Source organism: Ictalurus punctatus, chromosome 21 (genome assembly GCF_001660625.3).
Source record: "Ictalurus punctatus breed USDA103 chromosome 21, Coco_2.0, whole genome shotgun sequence".
Taxonomy (NCBI): domain Eukaryota; kingdom Metazoa; phylum Chordata; class Actinopteri; order Siluriformes; family Ictaluridae; genus Ictalurus; species Ictalurus punctatus.
Window position 1 is genome coordinate 16,056,140 of NC_030436.2, and position 18,005 is coordinate 16,074,144.

General features: G+C 42.4%; 1 protein-coding gene across 2 annotated transcripts in view; it reads right to left on the bottom strand.

Annotated features, from left to right (window-relative positions):
- ptprga (protein tyrosine phosphatase receptor type Ga) overlaps positions 1–18,005 on the bottom strand; it is a 305,123-nt gene that overhangs the window by 115,460 nt on the left and 171,658 nt on the right. For both annotated transcript variants that reach the window (XM_017450210.3, XM_017450211.3), the window contains exons 3-4: positions 6,408–6,590; positions 2,643–2,791 (exon numbers count right to left, since the gene is read on the bottom strand). In XM_017450210.3, the coding sequence (XP_017305699.2) occupies positions 2,643–2,791; positions 6,408–6,590 (332 nt within the window). The remainder of the gene's footprint in view (positions 1–2,642; positions 2,792–6,407; positions 6,591–18,005) is intronic.

Consider the following 18,005-nt stretch of genomic DNA (forward strand, 5'->3'; position numbering starts at 1 on the left):
CATCACCTCTGCTACTGCTACACCATTGTCCTGTTATGATGTTACATTTGCATTATACATTATTATTATGCTCATTATTTTTTTATTATGTCCATTATACTTGCTGGTGATTGGTTTTTCGTTCCATCATAGGATCAATAAAGTACTTCAATCGAAGACGATATCACGAAGCGGAGGGAGATGAATGGAAGCGTGAGACATTTCTTAACAATACAATTAAGCAGACAAACTCCTGGGTAAAAAAAAAAAAGAAAAAGAAAAAAAAAGGGGGGCGGGTTTTAAGGGTCAAGAGAATAGGGTAAAAAAAAAAAATTGAAAAAGAAAACTACAAGGAAGTAAATGAGGGTTAACAGGAAACAAGTGAGATGAATAGCCAGGTGAGTGGCAGTGAGATAGTGTCCTGGTTATATTATTATAAAGTGATCATTTTTAAAAATAAGACTACTACTACTATTAACTTAAAGATATATATATAGTAGACTGAATGGCAATTCAATGGGTAATCCTAGTTAAAATGCATCAGATATTATTCCTGATAAACATATGTAGAAATGGTTCCAACATCGAGGGTATTTCTCGATGCCAAACTGGGTGGTCCTCATTAGCATCACTAATTCAGTTTAATAAAGCCTGTGCTTGCACTTGACACTTAAACAATGTCAAACCCACTTTAAAAGTGAACGGCACACCCACTGGTGAGTAGTACTGATGTGCTGCCTTCGTCCATAGAGTTCATTATGCACAGAGGTGAATGGACGTAACACTAAATCTTTAAATTGCCCTCACTTCAATCGGTCTCATTAGCTGGTGGAGGTGATTCTTATAACCCATCAGTTCCTCAGAGACACATCACCTGTGTGTTCAGCTGCTCTTTTACTTCACGTTTTGTTTTTCTGGTTATTGAGTTTGTTTAGTGAGTATCTTATTCTCCTGCCTGTCTCACGCTTTCTGTTTGTCTGGTCGAAGCACTCTTCCTACGTCTCTTTCGTCTCACCTCTGTTCTAATCTGCATTCTCCAGGCTCTGGACTAGCACGTAGCGTGACAGACTCGGGTAATCGATCCCGAAGACCACAGATCTACACAGTTCAGCACACCAGACTAATCAATCGAGCAGCGCAGTGTGACTCTGCCCTTGCGACGCTGCGTGCTCCTGCGCCATGCGGGCGAAAATTGCAAATCGGAACGCTTAGGGCTGTTTCAGGGGCTAATTTGTGCTTGGGAAATTGCTGCTTAATATTTAATCAAGGCCTAAATTATGGACATTTTGTACTGTAAATCAGGGAAGTCATGTGAAGTCTGAGTGAGTGTTAAGCATTAGGAGGGCTGTTCCTGCTGAGCACATTAAACTTTAGCACTGACGCTCTTCCTCAGTGACATGATTTGTGTCAGGGTGACATCATCTAACTGCCAATAAGTGCGAATTGGCACCGGAGTCATCTCCTTAGCTCATATGCTAACTGCGCACCTCAGCTGGGGGAGGAGGACCGGGCGCTAATAAAAGACAATGAAACAGAATGACACCCATTCGAGTTAAGAGCGAGAGCCGGCTGGGACTTGGCAGCCACACGGGGTGGACCGCTTGCATGTTTGAAGAGGGTGATAAAAGAAGCTCTTATTGTGTGTAAAAGCTGCCAGGCTGGCACGACGATAAATCAGCCGAGAGGAGAGAGAGAGAGAAAGAGAGACGCATCCTCGGCTGCTGGTCAGCCCCCAGGAGAGAGTGCCTGTACATAACACAGTGTTTAATCGATACAGGAACGCCCTCTGTACCACTCCAACGCTCATCCACAGCTACTCTCACTCCCTCTTTCACATTCCTCCTTGGCTGGGATTCCTAATGGCTGTCTCCACTTACACCGTGATGACATCGGCCTTCCAGGAGCTTCTCTGTCTGTTTGTTGTGATTTCTAGTATAAGTAAAGCTCAATAAGCTGAAATGCAACGAATGAATAGAAGTGCATCGCCATCAGCATTTACACACCGTAGCGAAGAAACAACCGGACTCGTGGGACAACTGTCCTAGTTATTAGTTTGTGAATGAACATGCATTACACAGATTTGGAGTTGTTAGACAACTCTAGCAACAAACAAACAAACTACAAACTAGCCTCCCCCCCCAAAAAAAAATATGGCTGTCACAAGAGCCGTTTTCTTGCGTATCATTAGATTCCAACACAGAAAAATGGCTGGAAAAAAGTGCATAACTTTTTTTTGTTTTTTTTTAATTGCTAGATTACATTTAATTACACAGAAATTATGATATGTGTATTGTTTCTGAGCATTAAACACCACCAAGTTATAAGATCAATAACGCTAACCTCGATTGGATTCTACAGGTAACGTGTGAAGTAGGAATATAACACTTCGGGAGGGGCTGCTTTAGGAAAATAAGAAACGACACAGATGATAACATCCTGAAAAAACAACCAAACGCATGGATATAAACCTTATAAACATAAGTCAGAGCTTCCGTTACGGCTGTTAAATGAATCAACGTTGCTTCTGACCAATCAGAATTGAGAATTTAACAGTGCTGTGGTATAAATGTGTATGTTATATAAATATTTCAGTGATGTCATATGCTGTGCTGAATGGCGCATAAGTCTGACTGAGACTTCTCGATCTGGGGTAAGACTCTCACCTCGACGGGGAATCTCCTGCCGTTGATGCTGTGCTCGGAGCCATCTGAACCATTGCTCTGGCCCCAATGGAACTCCACCTTCTCTGCTTTAAAGCGACCCGGCAGACCCGCGCCTTGCACAAAGTAGTCGTCTCTCAGCAGGATGGCCACTGTATAAAGAGATAAAAAGATACACTGAGCGAGAAGGTAAAAGGATGAAGACTGTTTCAGTCTGAGAAAAAAAAAAGCTAATTAGTATTAGTATTCATTCAGAAGAGAGATTTTAATTTGCTTATTCACATCCGTTTGTTTCATACGACCCAAACGCGACCTTTTTTTTTTTTTTTTATACGACTTTTCACAGATTGGTTTCTTACAAAAAAAAACGAACAAACTAACAGACGAACACATAAACCTGGACAGTGCTTTAATTAACCAACACAACCTTAACCAGACCCGGGCAGTGCGCTTCTGCTTTTCCCGTTCTGATTGAGTTTCAGAATGGGTTCCACTTTACCCCGCGCTCACACACAGGAGATTTCTGCCCCAATTTATCATAAGCACTCTGCTGAAACGAGTGGCCCAGCTCTGTGCATCACTGACACAGGAGAGGCTCTATTAATACGACTGCGTGCGCACCTAAGGTCAGCAAACGTCACGTCAAACTTCTTCACTGAGAAACGTTGACGTGGTTATGAGAAATATCCGAGGCCTTGCGCGGCTTAAGTAGAGATGGGAGTCAAACAGAAACCGCAGTCAGTGAGCAAACAGAGCTCTTTATGAGTTTTAATACACAGATGAGAACGAGTGAAACTTAGATTATGATGAAAGAAATATTACTTCTTGTTTTTATTATTATTATAATAATAATACATACAGTATATATATGTTTTTACATGCGTTCATTTGGAACATGGTGATTTTGATCCAGGGTGACTTAGCGTTGAGGCAGAATCCGATCCAGGATTATACATTAACTGAACTGAAAAGCCGAACTAGTGTTTGAATCCTACACAAACTCCTGGAGGTCCCATCAGGGGACATTATTTCACCCAGAGTTAGTGGTACCTCATCTCTCTTTGCCTTTTATACCTGTTACAATGAACGAAAGCCCTAATCGGAAAGGATCAGTCACCGGGGACGTCGTGGATATTTCTCGTCAGTTTGCACTGGATTAACGATTTCTGTAGAAATTGCGTCATACGCAACATGTCGCTGCACCTCAGCGGTTGATAATACGACATGGCATCGACGAAGCAAAAGAAAAGCCGCGACTGGACGAGAGGCGAAACTTTATGCTTCGTTTCGGTTTGGGGAGAACGGCATTATCGAACGTTGTTTGAAGAAACGGTACGTAACCTTTCCGTTTGGGAGGAGGTTTTTCCGGACATTTGCGATAAATGTCGCTCTGTCAAAGTGGCGTTTGGAGACGGGACTAAATGTCGAGAACGAATCGACCAACTAAAAAGAAAATACGGAGAACGCATTAAACCCAACAGAAGAAGTGGCTTGGACTGTGTGCAGTGTCTGTACTTTGAGGAACTGGATGCCGCCCCATATAAAACTAATCCCGTCCGAATAGGGCTAAACATTTGACCTTTAACTTAATTACATTTGTTGTTGTATTTGTTTTTTCAATCACTGCTAGCGTGACTTGTCTTCAGTATCTTAGTTCCATTCAAATGAGTGTTTCTCTTATGTGAGCTGTGCAATAAAGAACGAGTCAAATAATTTCAAAGTGGGTGGATTTTTGGGGTTTTGATTATTATTTTTTTGACAACAACTCATCAACTTGAAACACAGAATCTTTAAAATATCTACATGAATTTCAGAGTTTTTGTTCTTCAGTATTTGCTTTGTCCCTTTTTTGCTTGAAGGACAGTGTGCACTCGAGCCGGCATGGACTCAACACAACTTCACAAAACCTTATGATCCTTTTTAGAGCAAATCAATAAGAGTGTCGTCTGAACGAGATTAGGCACGAGGAAAAGCTGACCTTTTGTACAACGCAGTTAACACGGTCAATATCGCAAATCTGCTTACATTTAAATGAGGACCTAGAAGTAGTGCAGAATCTTCAATATTATATATTTTTTATATTTTAAATATTGAGCTTGTGAAAATGGAGGAACTCTGCAAAAACGGACGTAAACGGATGATGTAATATTTTTGTTAAATACCTTGAATTAAAGCTCAAAGTCTACACTTCAATCACATCTTGATTGCTCCATTTCAGGTCCACTTTGGTGGTGTACAGAGGCAAATGTAATACAAATTGTGTCATTGTCCAAATACTTATGGACCTAACCATATCATATATATATATATATATATATATATATATATATATATATATACACACTCGCATCCTACAGTGTTCTCCTTTAAGAGCTTCTAGCTGAGGCAGATAATGATTGGGATATATTATATATATATATATATATATCCCAATCATTATCTGCCTCAGCTAGAAGCTCTTAAAGGAGAACACTGTAGGATGCGAGTCTGCTTGTGGAAAAAATGGACATTACAGTGTTATCCTTTCAGAGCTTCCAGCTGTGGCAGATGATGTCGCGTCTGATGTTAGACGGCCGATACATCGGTACGTACATTCAAAAAAGCGTTACATTTACATTTAAAGTGAATAAATATGACCTTCGGATGTCTAGTCTACTTGAATATATCCGGGATTTTTTAATTTATTTATTTATTTATTTAATATACAGTAAATGAAAACACCATGGAGCCTCGGTGTGAGTTTGAAGATAATTAAAGCACACTGGCTGGTACTGGAGTATCTTGGCACTCTTAAGATCCCTTAGAATTCAAACACCGGTCCCAAAACTGTCTCTCTGGCAGCCTTGGGGTTTGAACTTAGAACCTTCTGGTCCATTGAGCTACTGCTGCCTCCTACACTTTTCAGCAGCCTTGCTGTGCCGGAGTGCCAGTGTTCTTCCTCTCTCTCTCCGTCTCTCACTCTCTCCGTCTCTCTCTCTCCGTCTGTCTCTCTCTCTCTCTCTCTCACACACACACACACACACACACACACACACACACACACACACACACACACTTTAATGTGTAATAATGTGTGGGAACACTCCTATCCATGGAATTTCGTTACTCCAGCTCCTGTTAGCCAACAATCAGACTCGGAATTTTAAAACCTCGGTTTTAAAGCAAGCCTTCAGGAAGTAATCCTCCATATGACTGTCAATTTCTGCATTTGGTAAGGTTTAAGACTGCGTTGTGTTTTGTTTTTTTTTCCTGCAGGTGTTCTCTTGTACGGACCGAATCCAGCTCTCAGGCTGAAAATATACTCAGGTGAACCTTTTATATATAGCTGAGTGTATCTCCATTATTCATAAGAGAACTCCAGGCCATTTATCTTACTCTGCATAAATTATGCTGAGGAGCCGTTACGAAGGAGCGGAACGTGCGCGCGTGCGTGCGTGTGTGTGTGTGTGTGTGTGTGTGTAAGTGGAGTGTAATGATCCATGGCTGTAGCTGGAACCTAGACGGAGAGTCGGATGTTGATGAAGTTGTGTGGCTTTGTGCTTGTTGGTGAAAAGACAGGCGTCAACGATGGAAAACACATGAACACACACCTGTGGCCCGCTTTCACTTCATGTCTCTGCTCTACTGTATTAGTCATAGCTAGCAGACTGGAGGAAAAGAACTATAGCGATAAACACATTCACATTCTCTCTCTCTCTCTCTCTCTCTCTCTCACACACACACACACACACACACACACACACACACAATGAATGGAGTATAACTTGCCGGTTTTGCCGGTGTTCTTCATTGACGTCTTGTTGGACGACTCCGCTTCAAAGCCGTCCAGGATGAGCTCCTGGTACTCCATGGAGACCCTGGTATCCTGGTCAGCTATATTGATCGGCGATTGGTTCCTCTCTTGGCACTCCGGATAGGCCGACGCCCATCCCGTCTCGGGTCCATATGCCCCTAAATGAGGAGACAGACAGGAAATCAATCGCATGTCATATCTCACTTCTCAAAAACAACATAAATAAATAAATAATAAAATGAAATAAATAAATCAAAAAGCTTTCAGTGTTACAGCAGCGTCAGTCAAAACAGCAGACAAACTGGGAGTATTTTCATCTGTCTGCCTGTCTCGACTCTGCCTCAAAGACCTGCGGGGCTTGAAATATATCGATTAAGCCATCACTTCAAATTCGAGACAATTCAATCAAAAACCTTCGCATGATACTGTCTTTTTACCATTCACGACAACCTGCCAACGATTTCTGACAGTTCTATAATCCCCAGAGAGACAGCCAGTGTGTGAGAGACATCTCTGCCATTGTATCTTAGGAACCCTAAAGCGTGCTTGTCTGCAAATGCGTCTTTTATCTCACTTAAAATACAAAAATAAATATATAAAGTTTAAATTCACGATACATATGGTTCTCAGCGTGGGGTCTGTGAGGTACATGGAGACTTTATTTCGATTTTTAAAGGCGATCATCACTGTATTAGAGATGTAGCGGTATGAAAATTTCATATCACGGTTATCAGTATCATCACGGTGTTGTTAAAATGTGCAAAAAGTACTGCTACACACTGAAATCATTTAAACGGGTTTTATATTTGACTATAAAGTGATGGACGGTTGTCACTAGGCTCGCCGCGATCATTTAGTTCAGTTAGAGAACACGGCGGAAGGCAGTGACGGCGCTCGGGAGAATTCCCGACCTTCCAAGGAGACCAAATCCGAAGTGTGGTCGTATCTTGGATTTGATAAAAACGCTGAGGGAAACTTAATAGAAGATGGTAACCCTGTCTGCAGAGCTCGCCAGAAGAAAATTGCTTTGGTGCTTCGTTGGCGCTTTTTCCTGTTTTCCCCCCTCGCTTTTAAATCGCTTAGGAATGCCCGTGCGGCCGTGCGGATTTCACTTCCGCTTCTGAATTAGCGGCGATTCGCGCCATTATTATTCTTAATGAAAACAACAACAAAACAGTACAATGACAAACTCGCTTTTAGTAAACCAAATCTTCCTCCATCGTCTTGTCAGTCAGCTCGTACACGCTTCCTGTCAGTCAGCTCGCCTCACTTTCGCCACGTGATAAATGAAATCTGTCTCCCGCTGATCCGTACTGCGACTCCGACTCATTCCGCTCGTGCTGAACTGAGCAGACGCGGTCGGTTTTTAATTGTAGCGTCCGTTTTCACGCTCAGAAAATCAATGTTGCATGCTGCGCCTGCGTCAGACGCATGCTGGGTGTGTGTGTGGACGGCTTTTACCGCGAGTTTTACAAATCACGATAATCGCGCGCCGTTTTAATGATAATTAAACGTGACACGGTAATACTAACCGTCGGGGAATTTTACAGTGAGACCGGTAACTGTTTCATCCCTACACTGTATTAAAGTTACAGAGTTAATTCAATTGAACGAAATGGATTTCATCTTAAAGCTTAAGGGCTGCGCTGTTAGAAGAAAATAATCAATGACATGAGTACCACAGCGATTTCCAAAGAATGATTACAATAATAATAATAAAACAAAACGTATCACAGAACATCATATTTTTTATCCATTAATGGTTACGTTTAACTTGATATGAAATTCAAATTAATACGATTTTTTAAAACAAACAAATCCTTCTGTCCCGTGTTTGAAAATTTGACTGTTACAAAGCACCAACGCCGGAGACTCCTTCCATAAATGTAATAAATATACATTTCATGAACAATTACAGACATATAAAAAAATTAATAAATAATCTGTTCATGTGGAGCGTCTGACATACTGCGTCCCTGTTACTATAGAAACGATAACGTACTAGAACATGCGCATGAATATAACCCCTGTGGCTTGAACTAGTGCTAGAGCTTCTCTTAGAAATGAGAAAGATAATGAACTCCTTATGACCCAAACAGAATCAAGTATTCAACAGTGCTGCGGTATAATATGCGATTCATATATACATCAGAATTATGAACACAATATGAGTGGTTGTGGATCAAAGGCTCAGGAATTAAATGCTCCAAAAAGATAAATCTGGTGTTAAAGCCTAATGTGGCTGCTCTTTGAATAGTTTATGGTCTGTGTTATGAAAAATAAATAAATAAATAAATAAATAAAGTCTGCTTGAAAGCACATCACATCATACAGACAGACGCCGTGACCTGACTTTGGAGTCACCTTCACTTCATGCAAACACTCTGAGCAGCGGGTGAACCCCGGAGTGTAACGGGACTCGCCCTGTACGTCTGCCTCCCTCGAAAGTGCAAGCTTAATTGAAAGCAATCCTCAGCTCTCTAGCCTTTAAGATGAATTTGTCTGCAATTACCCGAGCCTCCCGCGCATCCGGGCCAAGCCCTAATGCCGCCTTCATCGAATTAGGAGCCGTCTCTCGTCTCCTTTCGGCCCGGATATAGCCATGGGCGTATCGATTGGACGGGCCCGGGTTAGATCCGGAGAGACTGGGAGCTCTGAACTGAGGCAGGCCGAGTGTGTAATGAATGCACCGAGGAACTGTGTGCTAAGAGATCGCTCCCTGCGTTAATGCTCCTGTAACACGGTTAGAGAAAGTGCAAACGCAAACCCAATCTGGACCGCAATCCGGAGAGAGAGAGAGAGAGAGAGAGAGAGAGAGAGAGAGAGAGAGAGAGAGAGAGCGCGAGCTCTGGAGACGAGACGAGACGAGACAGAGTTAATGGGAGAGACATAAACCGTCAGGTGTCCCATGAGAAAGTTAGTCCTTCTCTCTCCTTCTACTCCTCCTTCACATCTGATCTGAAAGAATAGGAGCAGGGCACATCTCGAAAGCAGTGGCATTTTACTCAATGTCTAACATCTAACATTTCCACTCGCAGGGCCCTCGGAGGGATTCGTGAACACGCAGCAGCAGGGACGGACTGAACTTTGCAGACGTAACGCTGCGACACTCGAACCGAAGAACATGTCGAGGAACACACAGTGTTTACAGACCCACTTCAGAATTAGTGTTTCCACTACGGCTCTAAACTGAACTGCACGGGTACGTCATGTACCGCACGCGCGGTTACAGACGGACCGCAGCAGTACACGCCGTATTACAGAAAACACTGAAATATGCTCCAGTTAGGTTTACTAGTGGAATGCAACACAGGAAGGAGAATTAAATTTTTTCCAATAAGACTTTCTTCCGGATCCTGACCGCTCCTTCATTAACTACACGTGAAGCGTCCGATTTTAAAAGGTCGTTTTGTACAGAAATGAAATAAACAAGACTGTGAAGGTAGGTGTTGTTAAGTTTTGTATTAATATGGTATTAACCTCGAAAGATTCGATTGTATTAGAATTCCCGAGCCAAGACTGATTCGAATGCTTATATATGAGGTTGGGTCAAATGAAAACCTTCTACACAATCTCAAAGTTGTCCGGATTCCTTATAAATAAAATAAAATTTAAAAAAAAAGCCCGTTTCTCTAATAAGAGTCACAATTCATTTGACTCGGCATCGTATTTAAATCCCAACCCTTTCCTTAACACAAACACACGTAGAGAAAGTTGGCTGCAACGCTCTACAAAGCTGAACACTGAGGAGAAAACAAGACCTTCTGACTCCTTCTCACAGCATCACATGATCCCTCACCCTGTCTCCTCCTAAAAATATCCGCACGTCCCATCACGCCCTCACCCGAACACGTGAGGACCGAAGGAGAAAAAGTACTTTTATAGCCGTCTGCTTGTTTTGTCGTGTGATTTTGCACGTCCGGCTCTGTGCAAGTCTTCGGAGAGAGCTCGTGCTTTTTAACACAGCAAATATTAACAGTGCAAATGCGAAACACCTTCATGCCATGCTCGTGCCTGAGGGATAATCTGCTTCTCTCTCAATTAGCGGCATTCTCTCAGCTGCACACAGGCTGGCGACCCTGAAGCTGCCCCCAATCGACAGGAAAGAGGGAGAGGCCATGGTGCAATTTGCGACAACAGCAAGCAGCTGTTCGTGTGGAAGTTTCTTTACGGAGCGCTTCGGAGACGTGTGGCCGAGGCGGATACCGCCATGCGGTACAAAGGCGTTCTGGTAATGAAGAGGCAGTAAAAAGGAAGGAAGGAAGGAAGGAAGAATGAATGGATGGGGGATAAACTGTCAGCTTGTATAATACCCCATCATTGTTTTTATCGTCATTGTGATTTATCGTGGTCATTGTTGCTGCTACATTTAAGACAAATGCTCCTTCCTGTTTCATCCTTCTTGGTGAAAAGTTGAGGGGTGTGATGGTGCAGTAGTTTCTGATTACTGATTCTGATAATCTGTGCCTTCCATTAGTTTACTTTGTACCTTACTTTCCATTCTTGATCACAGCTTCCAGTTCTCAGTAATGCTCTCTCAATCCTGATTGATTCCTTGCTTCCTACTTGTGGTAACAGTCTCTCTCTCTCGCGCTCTCTCTCTCTCTCTCTCGTCATCCTCCATATTTATTCAGTCTATAGTGAATCATTTCAGTACTTTTGCCATTTTGTTTCAGGACTCAAGAAGCAGGATCAGAATACCCTTAATTCACCACGCTCTCCGTAGATAACAGGTCTCGTCTTGTCTTTATCCCGTTTCCTAGTCTGGAGCACTCTCTGGTTATTGATGAATTACCGCAGCCGGTGTCTTGAGCCCGGTGTCTGGCGGTTTCCGATCGAGATTAGTGAACAAAACAAACAAACAAAAACAAAACGAATGGGTGGAGTAAAAAAAAAAAAAAAGAAAGAAAAAAAAAGAGTGGGCGGAGTCACTTGTTTCCTGTTTTTTTCTCTCCATCACTCTACTTAACCAACTCAACTGTTTGAGCCATCCTTTCAGTGTCCGAGCCTTATTTCCTAATTACTTTTGCTTTGGACCTTCTTGCTTTCTTTGTGTTGTGGGGCCTGCACTTCGTTTTCTTTATCTCACACCCTCTCGCAAGCGACACACTACAGTCTAACAGACTCCGACGTTACATCTTAAAGAAGTGGCACTGTTTGCAAAACAGTTTGGCAGAAACGCAGAGAGAGTCCTGTTCGGCTGTGCCCGCTTTAGCGCAGACTCTTGGCCGTGTGACCGAACTGTCACTTGATCCAGAGAGAGAGAGAAAGTGAGGAAAAGAGAGAGAGGGAGATCGAGCGAGTGTGAGCAGCAGGTGGGTAGCAGTGCACTCAGTGTGGAGATCTGCAGGATTTATTGCAGCTCCATCCATTAGGCCTCTGGCGCTGGGTCCATTGACAGAATGGAGCTTTTGTAGCAGTTTCTTCGTGCAGCAAATAAATAAATAAATGAATAAATATAAAAAAGTGCCCTAATCTGATGGACACACTGATCCAGTGCACAGAGAGAGAGAGAGAGAGAGAGAGAGAGAGAGAGAGAGAGAGAGAGAGAGAGAGAGAGGGTAGTGCATGGTGTGATAGCTGGAACCAAGAGAAATGCTTCGATGTAGAAACATTGTACAGTTAAGTAGTGCATTTGTAGCCATTACTCAGTCAGTAAGGGCTTTCTGTTCACTTTTACTAGAAGCTAGATGTGTGCACTGGGACAAAGTTGCACACGTGGGTCATTTTTTTCCCTACCTGGACAAAATTACAGCAACAAATTAAAACGCCTCCAGGAGCAACAGTTTCAAACCTTCACGTTCTCGTACTATTAGTAGTGTTAAAATAGAAACTTTTTTTTTTTCCCTTTAGGCAAATTTGATTCGTGTTTGCCTCGTTAAACCCTAAAAGTAAGGAGCCTGAATGTTGCAAGTAAATGTAATGGCCTTAAATCCATTTGTTCAACAGAAACACCCTCTTAATAGTTTTGGAACAGTAACAGTGTTTTGGTTTTGTTTTTTAAATTCAGGGACCGAGTATAGTACTGTATGTGGCGACAAATAGAGCCAGCTTCAAAAAAACGAGTGGGCGGAGCCAAGGTTTCTATAAAAACGGGTAGGCGGAGTCACCTGTTCTATAAAAGTAAGTAGGCGGAGACAGTGTTTCTATAAAAGTGAGTGGGCGGAGCCAAAATATATATATAAAAGTGAGAGGATTAGGCACAGGATTAAAATCCTCACACATCTTTACTAGAAACAGTAAACATACTATTAACAAAAAAACACGCACAGAAAAACAACAACAACAACGGTAACAGATGTAGTAAATTATCTCAGTACAACGGTATTTAAAAAAAAAGACATTTTGCAGGATTTTCTAACCAAAACATCTGTCTTACTCATATGCAGCACTGTCATCGGCACTAAAACAAACAGACAAATAAACTGGTAACTAAAAATCATGGCAGAAAAACGTCAAACCGTGCAAATGAGAGGTGCTTGGCAGAACAGAACATTTTATTCTGAATACGAAGCCTATTGCACGCTCGAGACCCAAAACCCTCACTACTACTATTCATGCAGTTTTATATAAGTGGTGCTTTGCCTCAAATACCAGCCCCACTTACTCTGATTACATCAATAATTCAGCCTAATGACTCAAGCAGCCTACACGGCCACGCTGGTGATGGGATCAAAGACACCGAAGCAGGCGCATGCTGGGAGACAGAGGTTTACGAGCACATCACCGTCATCACCAAGGACACGAGCAGCATGATGCCCATTACGCACATCACAAACAATGTGACCAAAAATATTCCGAATCAAGCGGCGCCGCAGACGCAGACCCGGTGACTGGCACGATTTCAAATCATTACTAAGCAGCGAGAATCTCTCTCGCTCTCTAAACTGGGATTTTTAAAATACAAACATGTATCGCCGGTGTACGATTCACGGGCGAGGGACGTTACCGTAGTACGCGATGAGACGACGCAATGTTGGATCTGTTGTAGCCGGGATGGTCGTGTTTTTTGAAATACGTTAACGTTTCTAGTAGCAACTCACTCACTGACTTGATCCGTGTAAACAGATTTACAAAACATTCGTCGATATGAAGCTTTCTGGGACGAGAGCTTCATTTAGCATTAATGTACAACACCCAGAGGTAAAGCTGGAACTTTTACAATAGCGTGACTTAATCATCATGAGACAGACCGTTTCTCAGTGACAGAACACGCTACATTATCTTATTACGATCCAGAGAGAGAGAGAGAGAAAAAAAAAGAGTGAGGGGACGACTCTTGATAGCTACTCTAGCGGTCATTTCACCGCATTTAACGGAACTGTAAACGGATAAGACGTACACCGTGTCATTCTTCAACTGATAAAAATGAGTTCGAATTGGTATAAGACGAATAAAACACTCCTTTTATGGGATGTCCGGCCATTCTAACACGAACTCCACTTCATCACTGATTATTCTCCTATAACAGCATGCCCCACGCGTTTCATTCCGTACACAGTGACACTAAGCTATAATCGAAATAAACACTGCTCACAGATCATCAGGGTCTATAGTTCGAGTGAGTTCTTTACCCCAAAGAAAACGGAATAACACATCGCTCTGTATTTTAAGCTGTAGGTTTTCAATGATAGAATAATGAGCCTGAAATGTTTAAAAGTTATTAATGAATTTATTATTTATTCAAATGTACTGCGTGAAAATATCATCATTCATTCATCTAAAGCCCACAGAGTAGGACATTACATCATTAGCATTATGTATGCTGTATTTTTGTAACAAAACCATTTTTTTTTGTATTGCTGAAGACACTTAAAAACTTCTGTGTACATCCGTAAACCGTCATCTCCTGGACTTTGGATAAAAGCATCCGCTAGATAAAACAATATGATTCTAAGAGCAATAAAAAAAAACAATGCAAAACAAATATATAAGATAGCTATCAGCACTTTTTGGAAGAAAATTTCTGCTGGAAACGCATTTTAGTGTACAGTAAAACACAATCCAAAGAACCGAAGGTCATGTTCTGCTGACTTGAGCGTCTTTCTAACAACGTGTGTGTGTCAGTACGAAGTGCATTTAGATATTTTACGAGCGATGTAGCACGAACACCTGTAGCCTCAACACATCCGGATCCTTAAGGAATGTCAGAGAAATCAGAGAATAAACGTGTCTCGTCCCGCAGCACCGTCACCCCTGCTGTCGCTCTCGCTACGATCACCTCGGCTATGACGGGTGCTACATGGCGTTAGCGGTTTGTTGTCTGAAGAGCGGAGGTGGATGAGCTAAAAATAGCCGGTCTCATGCAGTGTCATTCTGTGTTAATTAGAGACGGCATGTGTGTGTGTGTGTGTGTGTGTGTGTGTGTGTGTGTGTGCGTGCGTATGAATTGTGGGTTTGGACCTCTTCAGAGTGAGCGTTGACAGGACTGGCTGAAGCTCCACACACTGTCAGAGCACATTTCACAGCTGTCGCACATCAGATCATTCACTCTCTCTCTCTCTCTCACACACACACACACACACACACACACACACACACAGTCTTAGTACCCTTGTGGAAACTTTCCACTGAATGAAGGAAACAAAGCTTTTATTATTATTATTATTATTATTATTATTATTATTATAAAGCCAAATGTCCCCACAAAGTCAAAACTGTCAGATATTTCTATCCTCCACCGACCACCTACATGCACCTCCACACCCCACCACACACACACAAATGAAAGAATGACACAAGGCATTTTAAACTTACATACTTTTGCATAAATATGACAAGCACACAACCCTAAATCCAATTTGAGACAGACAGACAGACAGGCAGACAGACAGGCAGGTAGACAGACAGGCAGACAGACAGGCAGACACAAACACACACACACACTCTTCCCACCTCAGACACTCATCTCGCCTGTCCCTCTCACACTGATACACCCTCTGCTCCACAGAGACCGATGCTTTCTGACCATCAGATAAGCAACACTCCCTCTATCCTCCACCCTCCACCACACACACACACACACACACACACACACTAGATAACATCCTCTTTTGCAACTCACGGTGCCTCAGAGGAACTCCGGCAAACGCAAAGAGCAAACTTTAAACACATTAACAAATCCTCTAGGTAACACTCCAAACTAATTATGTAATCATCATTAATAACGGCAATCTTTTAGAAAATCAGATGGTAAACAACTTCCACTTACGGAGAACAAAAAGGAAGACGTTAATGGTACTCTCTTAAAAAAAAAAAAAAGAAACCAAACGGAAAAAAAACCCTCAACTCCCAACCTTCCCACACACCCCCCCCCCCCTCCCCCCCTCAGTATTGCTGTTATTTTAGCTACATGATGGGGAGAGGACTCATTAAGCTCATCTTCCAAATAGATTTCTGCTTTCAGAAAGTAGAAAAGGTGCCATTTATCTACTTAAACCTCATGTCAGCATTCAGCATCTCTGTGTGTGTGTGTGTGTGTGTGTGTGTGTGTGTAAACAAGTAACAGTTCATAGTTTGCCTCTTTAAAGCAGTTATTTTGTGCATGATACTAAATGCTTCAAATTTATAACAGCTACTTAGTGTTAATACACTGCACTTTCTACTGAATGCCAGTTCTACTGCTTTAAACCTTTCTTCAAAAATGCTTTCTCCTTTCATTATACCTGTAAAGATACCCGTACGAACACTGCACTCCTGCTGGATTCGGGTGTGTCCCCTGGAGCCTCAGACTCCTGTTTCACACGTTACCCCATGTGGTCTCGCCTCAAGGTTTGATGTGTTGCGCGTTCGGAGATGCTTTTCTGCTCGGCGCGGTTGTAAAGAGCGGTCCTCCGAGTTACCGTCTGGCCGTTCTCCTCCGACCTCTCTCATCAAGACCTGTCTCACTGCTGCCACGTGATTGGCTGATAAAAGATAACTGAATAAATGAGTAGGTGTACAGGTCCTACAATGGACTTGGACTACTGCAAAGCCCACCTATAGTAACCTACTATTCTGTACTAATATGCTACATCTAAAGTAATAAAAGCACACAATACTAACACAAGACACAGCTGTTAGTTAGAAACAGTTGCCGGAGAATAACGATCACCTCGAATCATCCTGCCCGGCTCAAATCGCTGTGAACAGATCGTTTATATATAATCGGGACACAAAATGGAGTCTGTATTGCAACGTGCTTTATCGTGTGAGACTTTATCTGCATTGTTTATCCGACGACGGCTTTCACTGCAGTGCATCGTAGTCACCGAGGCATCCGACTTCATCTCTCTGCGCAGGCAAATGAATAGAATATTGATCAAAATGACTTGACCCAACCTCATCGTTTGTACAGATGTAGACGTTAAGCTCGTGCGTGATTATAACGCATCAAAATAATCCGAGAGTTCCCCTTAAACATCTGGCTAAGCAGCACATTAAACGCGAACGTGACCGAATCCTAATTCAAGAGCTACTCTACCACGCGAGTGCGCAATAACCGTTACACAGCGCTCAAGACGGTCAGGCAAATTCATTATAAGTAAATCCTTACAAATTTAAATATACTAATATCTGTCAACCTTACGTGACCGCGCATATGCCTGCATTCGATTTTTTCATTATTCGCTGCTGTCCTGGGGTTTCTCTTTTCCGGAGATAAATAAAAGATAATGAAAGCCCCTTGAGCAAAATAAGAAGAAATCTAATTCTAGCAACACTTCAAACGGGCTTAACCGAGTTATAGCGGCAAAACAAAAACAACGAAACGTTCGGCGAATTAAAAAAAAAGAAAGAAAGAAAAAAAAGAAAGAAAAAAGTGCAATAAATATCCAGAAATCGTAGCCCTGTCGGCAAAACTTCCTTTACTGAACAACGGCTTTCTGTCTCAGAGACACGCTTTTCCTCCCACGCCACCAGCAACGGCCTGAAACTGTGCACTCGTTTTGAAGATATTGATAAAGATAATGATCTGATGGAATTTGCTGGCTTTGCTGTAGATCGCGAGAGCTTCTACGCAACACGGCATGGCTTGATGATAAGGAGCTGGACAGCATAATGAAGATGGGCGAGGAATACGCTGACCCTAATCGTTTCAGGGGTCAATAAAGGTCAGTTACCTGAACACTGGAGTCAATAAAGGGTGATGTTCAAGATAACGTGAGCAGATATTTGCTATGGGGCTAGGATTCACAGGCTGCGTCCGAAATCGCGTACTCTGAAAGTACTCATCGCTCGACCATTGAAACGGTACGTACGGATCAGTACTTGTGTGTAGTATGAATACGATCCCGGACATACTACATCCGCCTTGCTGGCATTGTCACGTGACCTTCGCCGTCATCAGAAACGCTACAATTTTAAAGGGACCACCGGATTAAAGCAACCGCACTAATGGAAAAATGCCCATCAGGAAAGTTAACTGATTAACAATGTAATGTGGGCGGGGTTAACAGGCTGAGGTAAATTCGTTGACGTTAGCGTGGCCGGCTAAGGCATGATGGAGATCATATGATGGAGTTTTCTTGTTTAAACCTTCAAGAAGTTCACAATTTATTCGGGTATTGTTAAACAAGTCCTGTTTAACTAAGGTT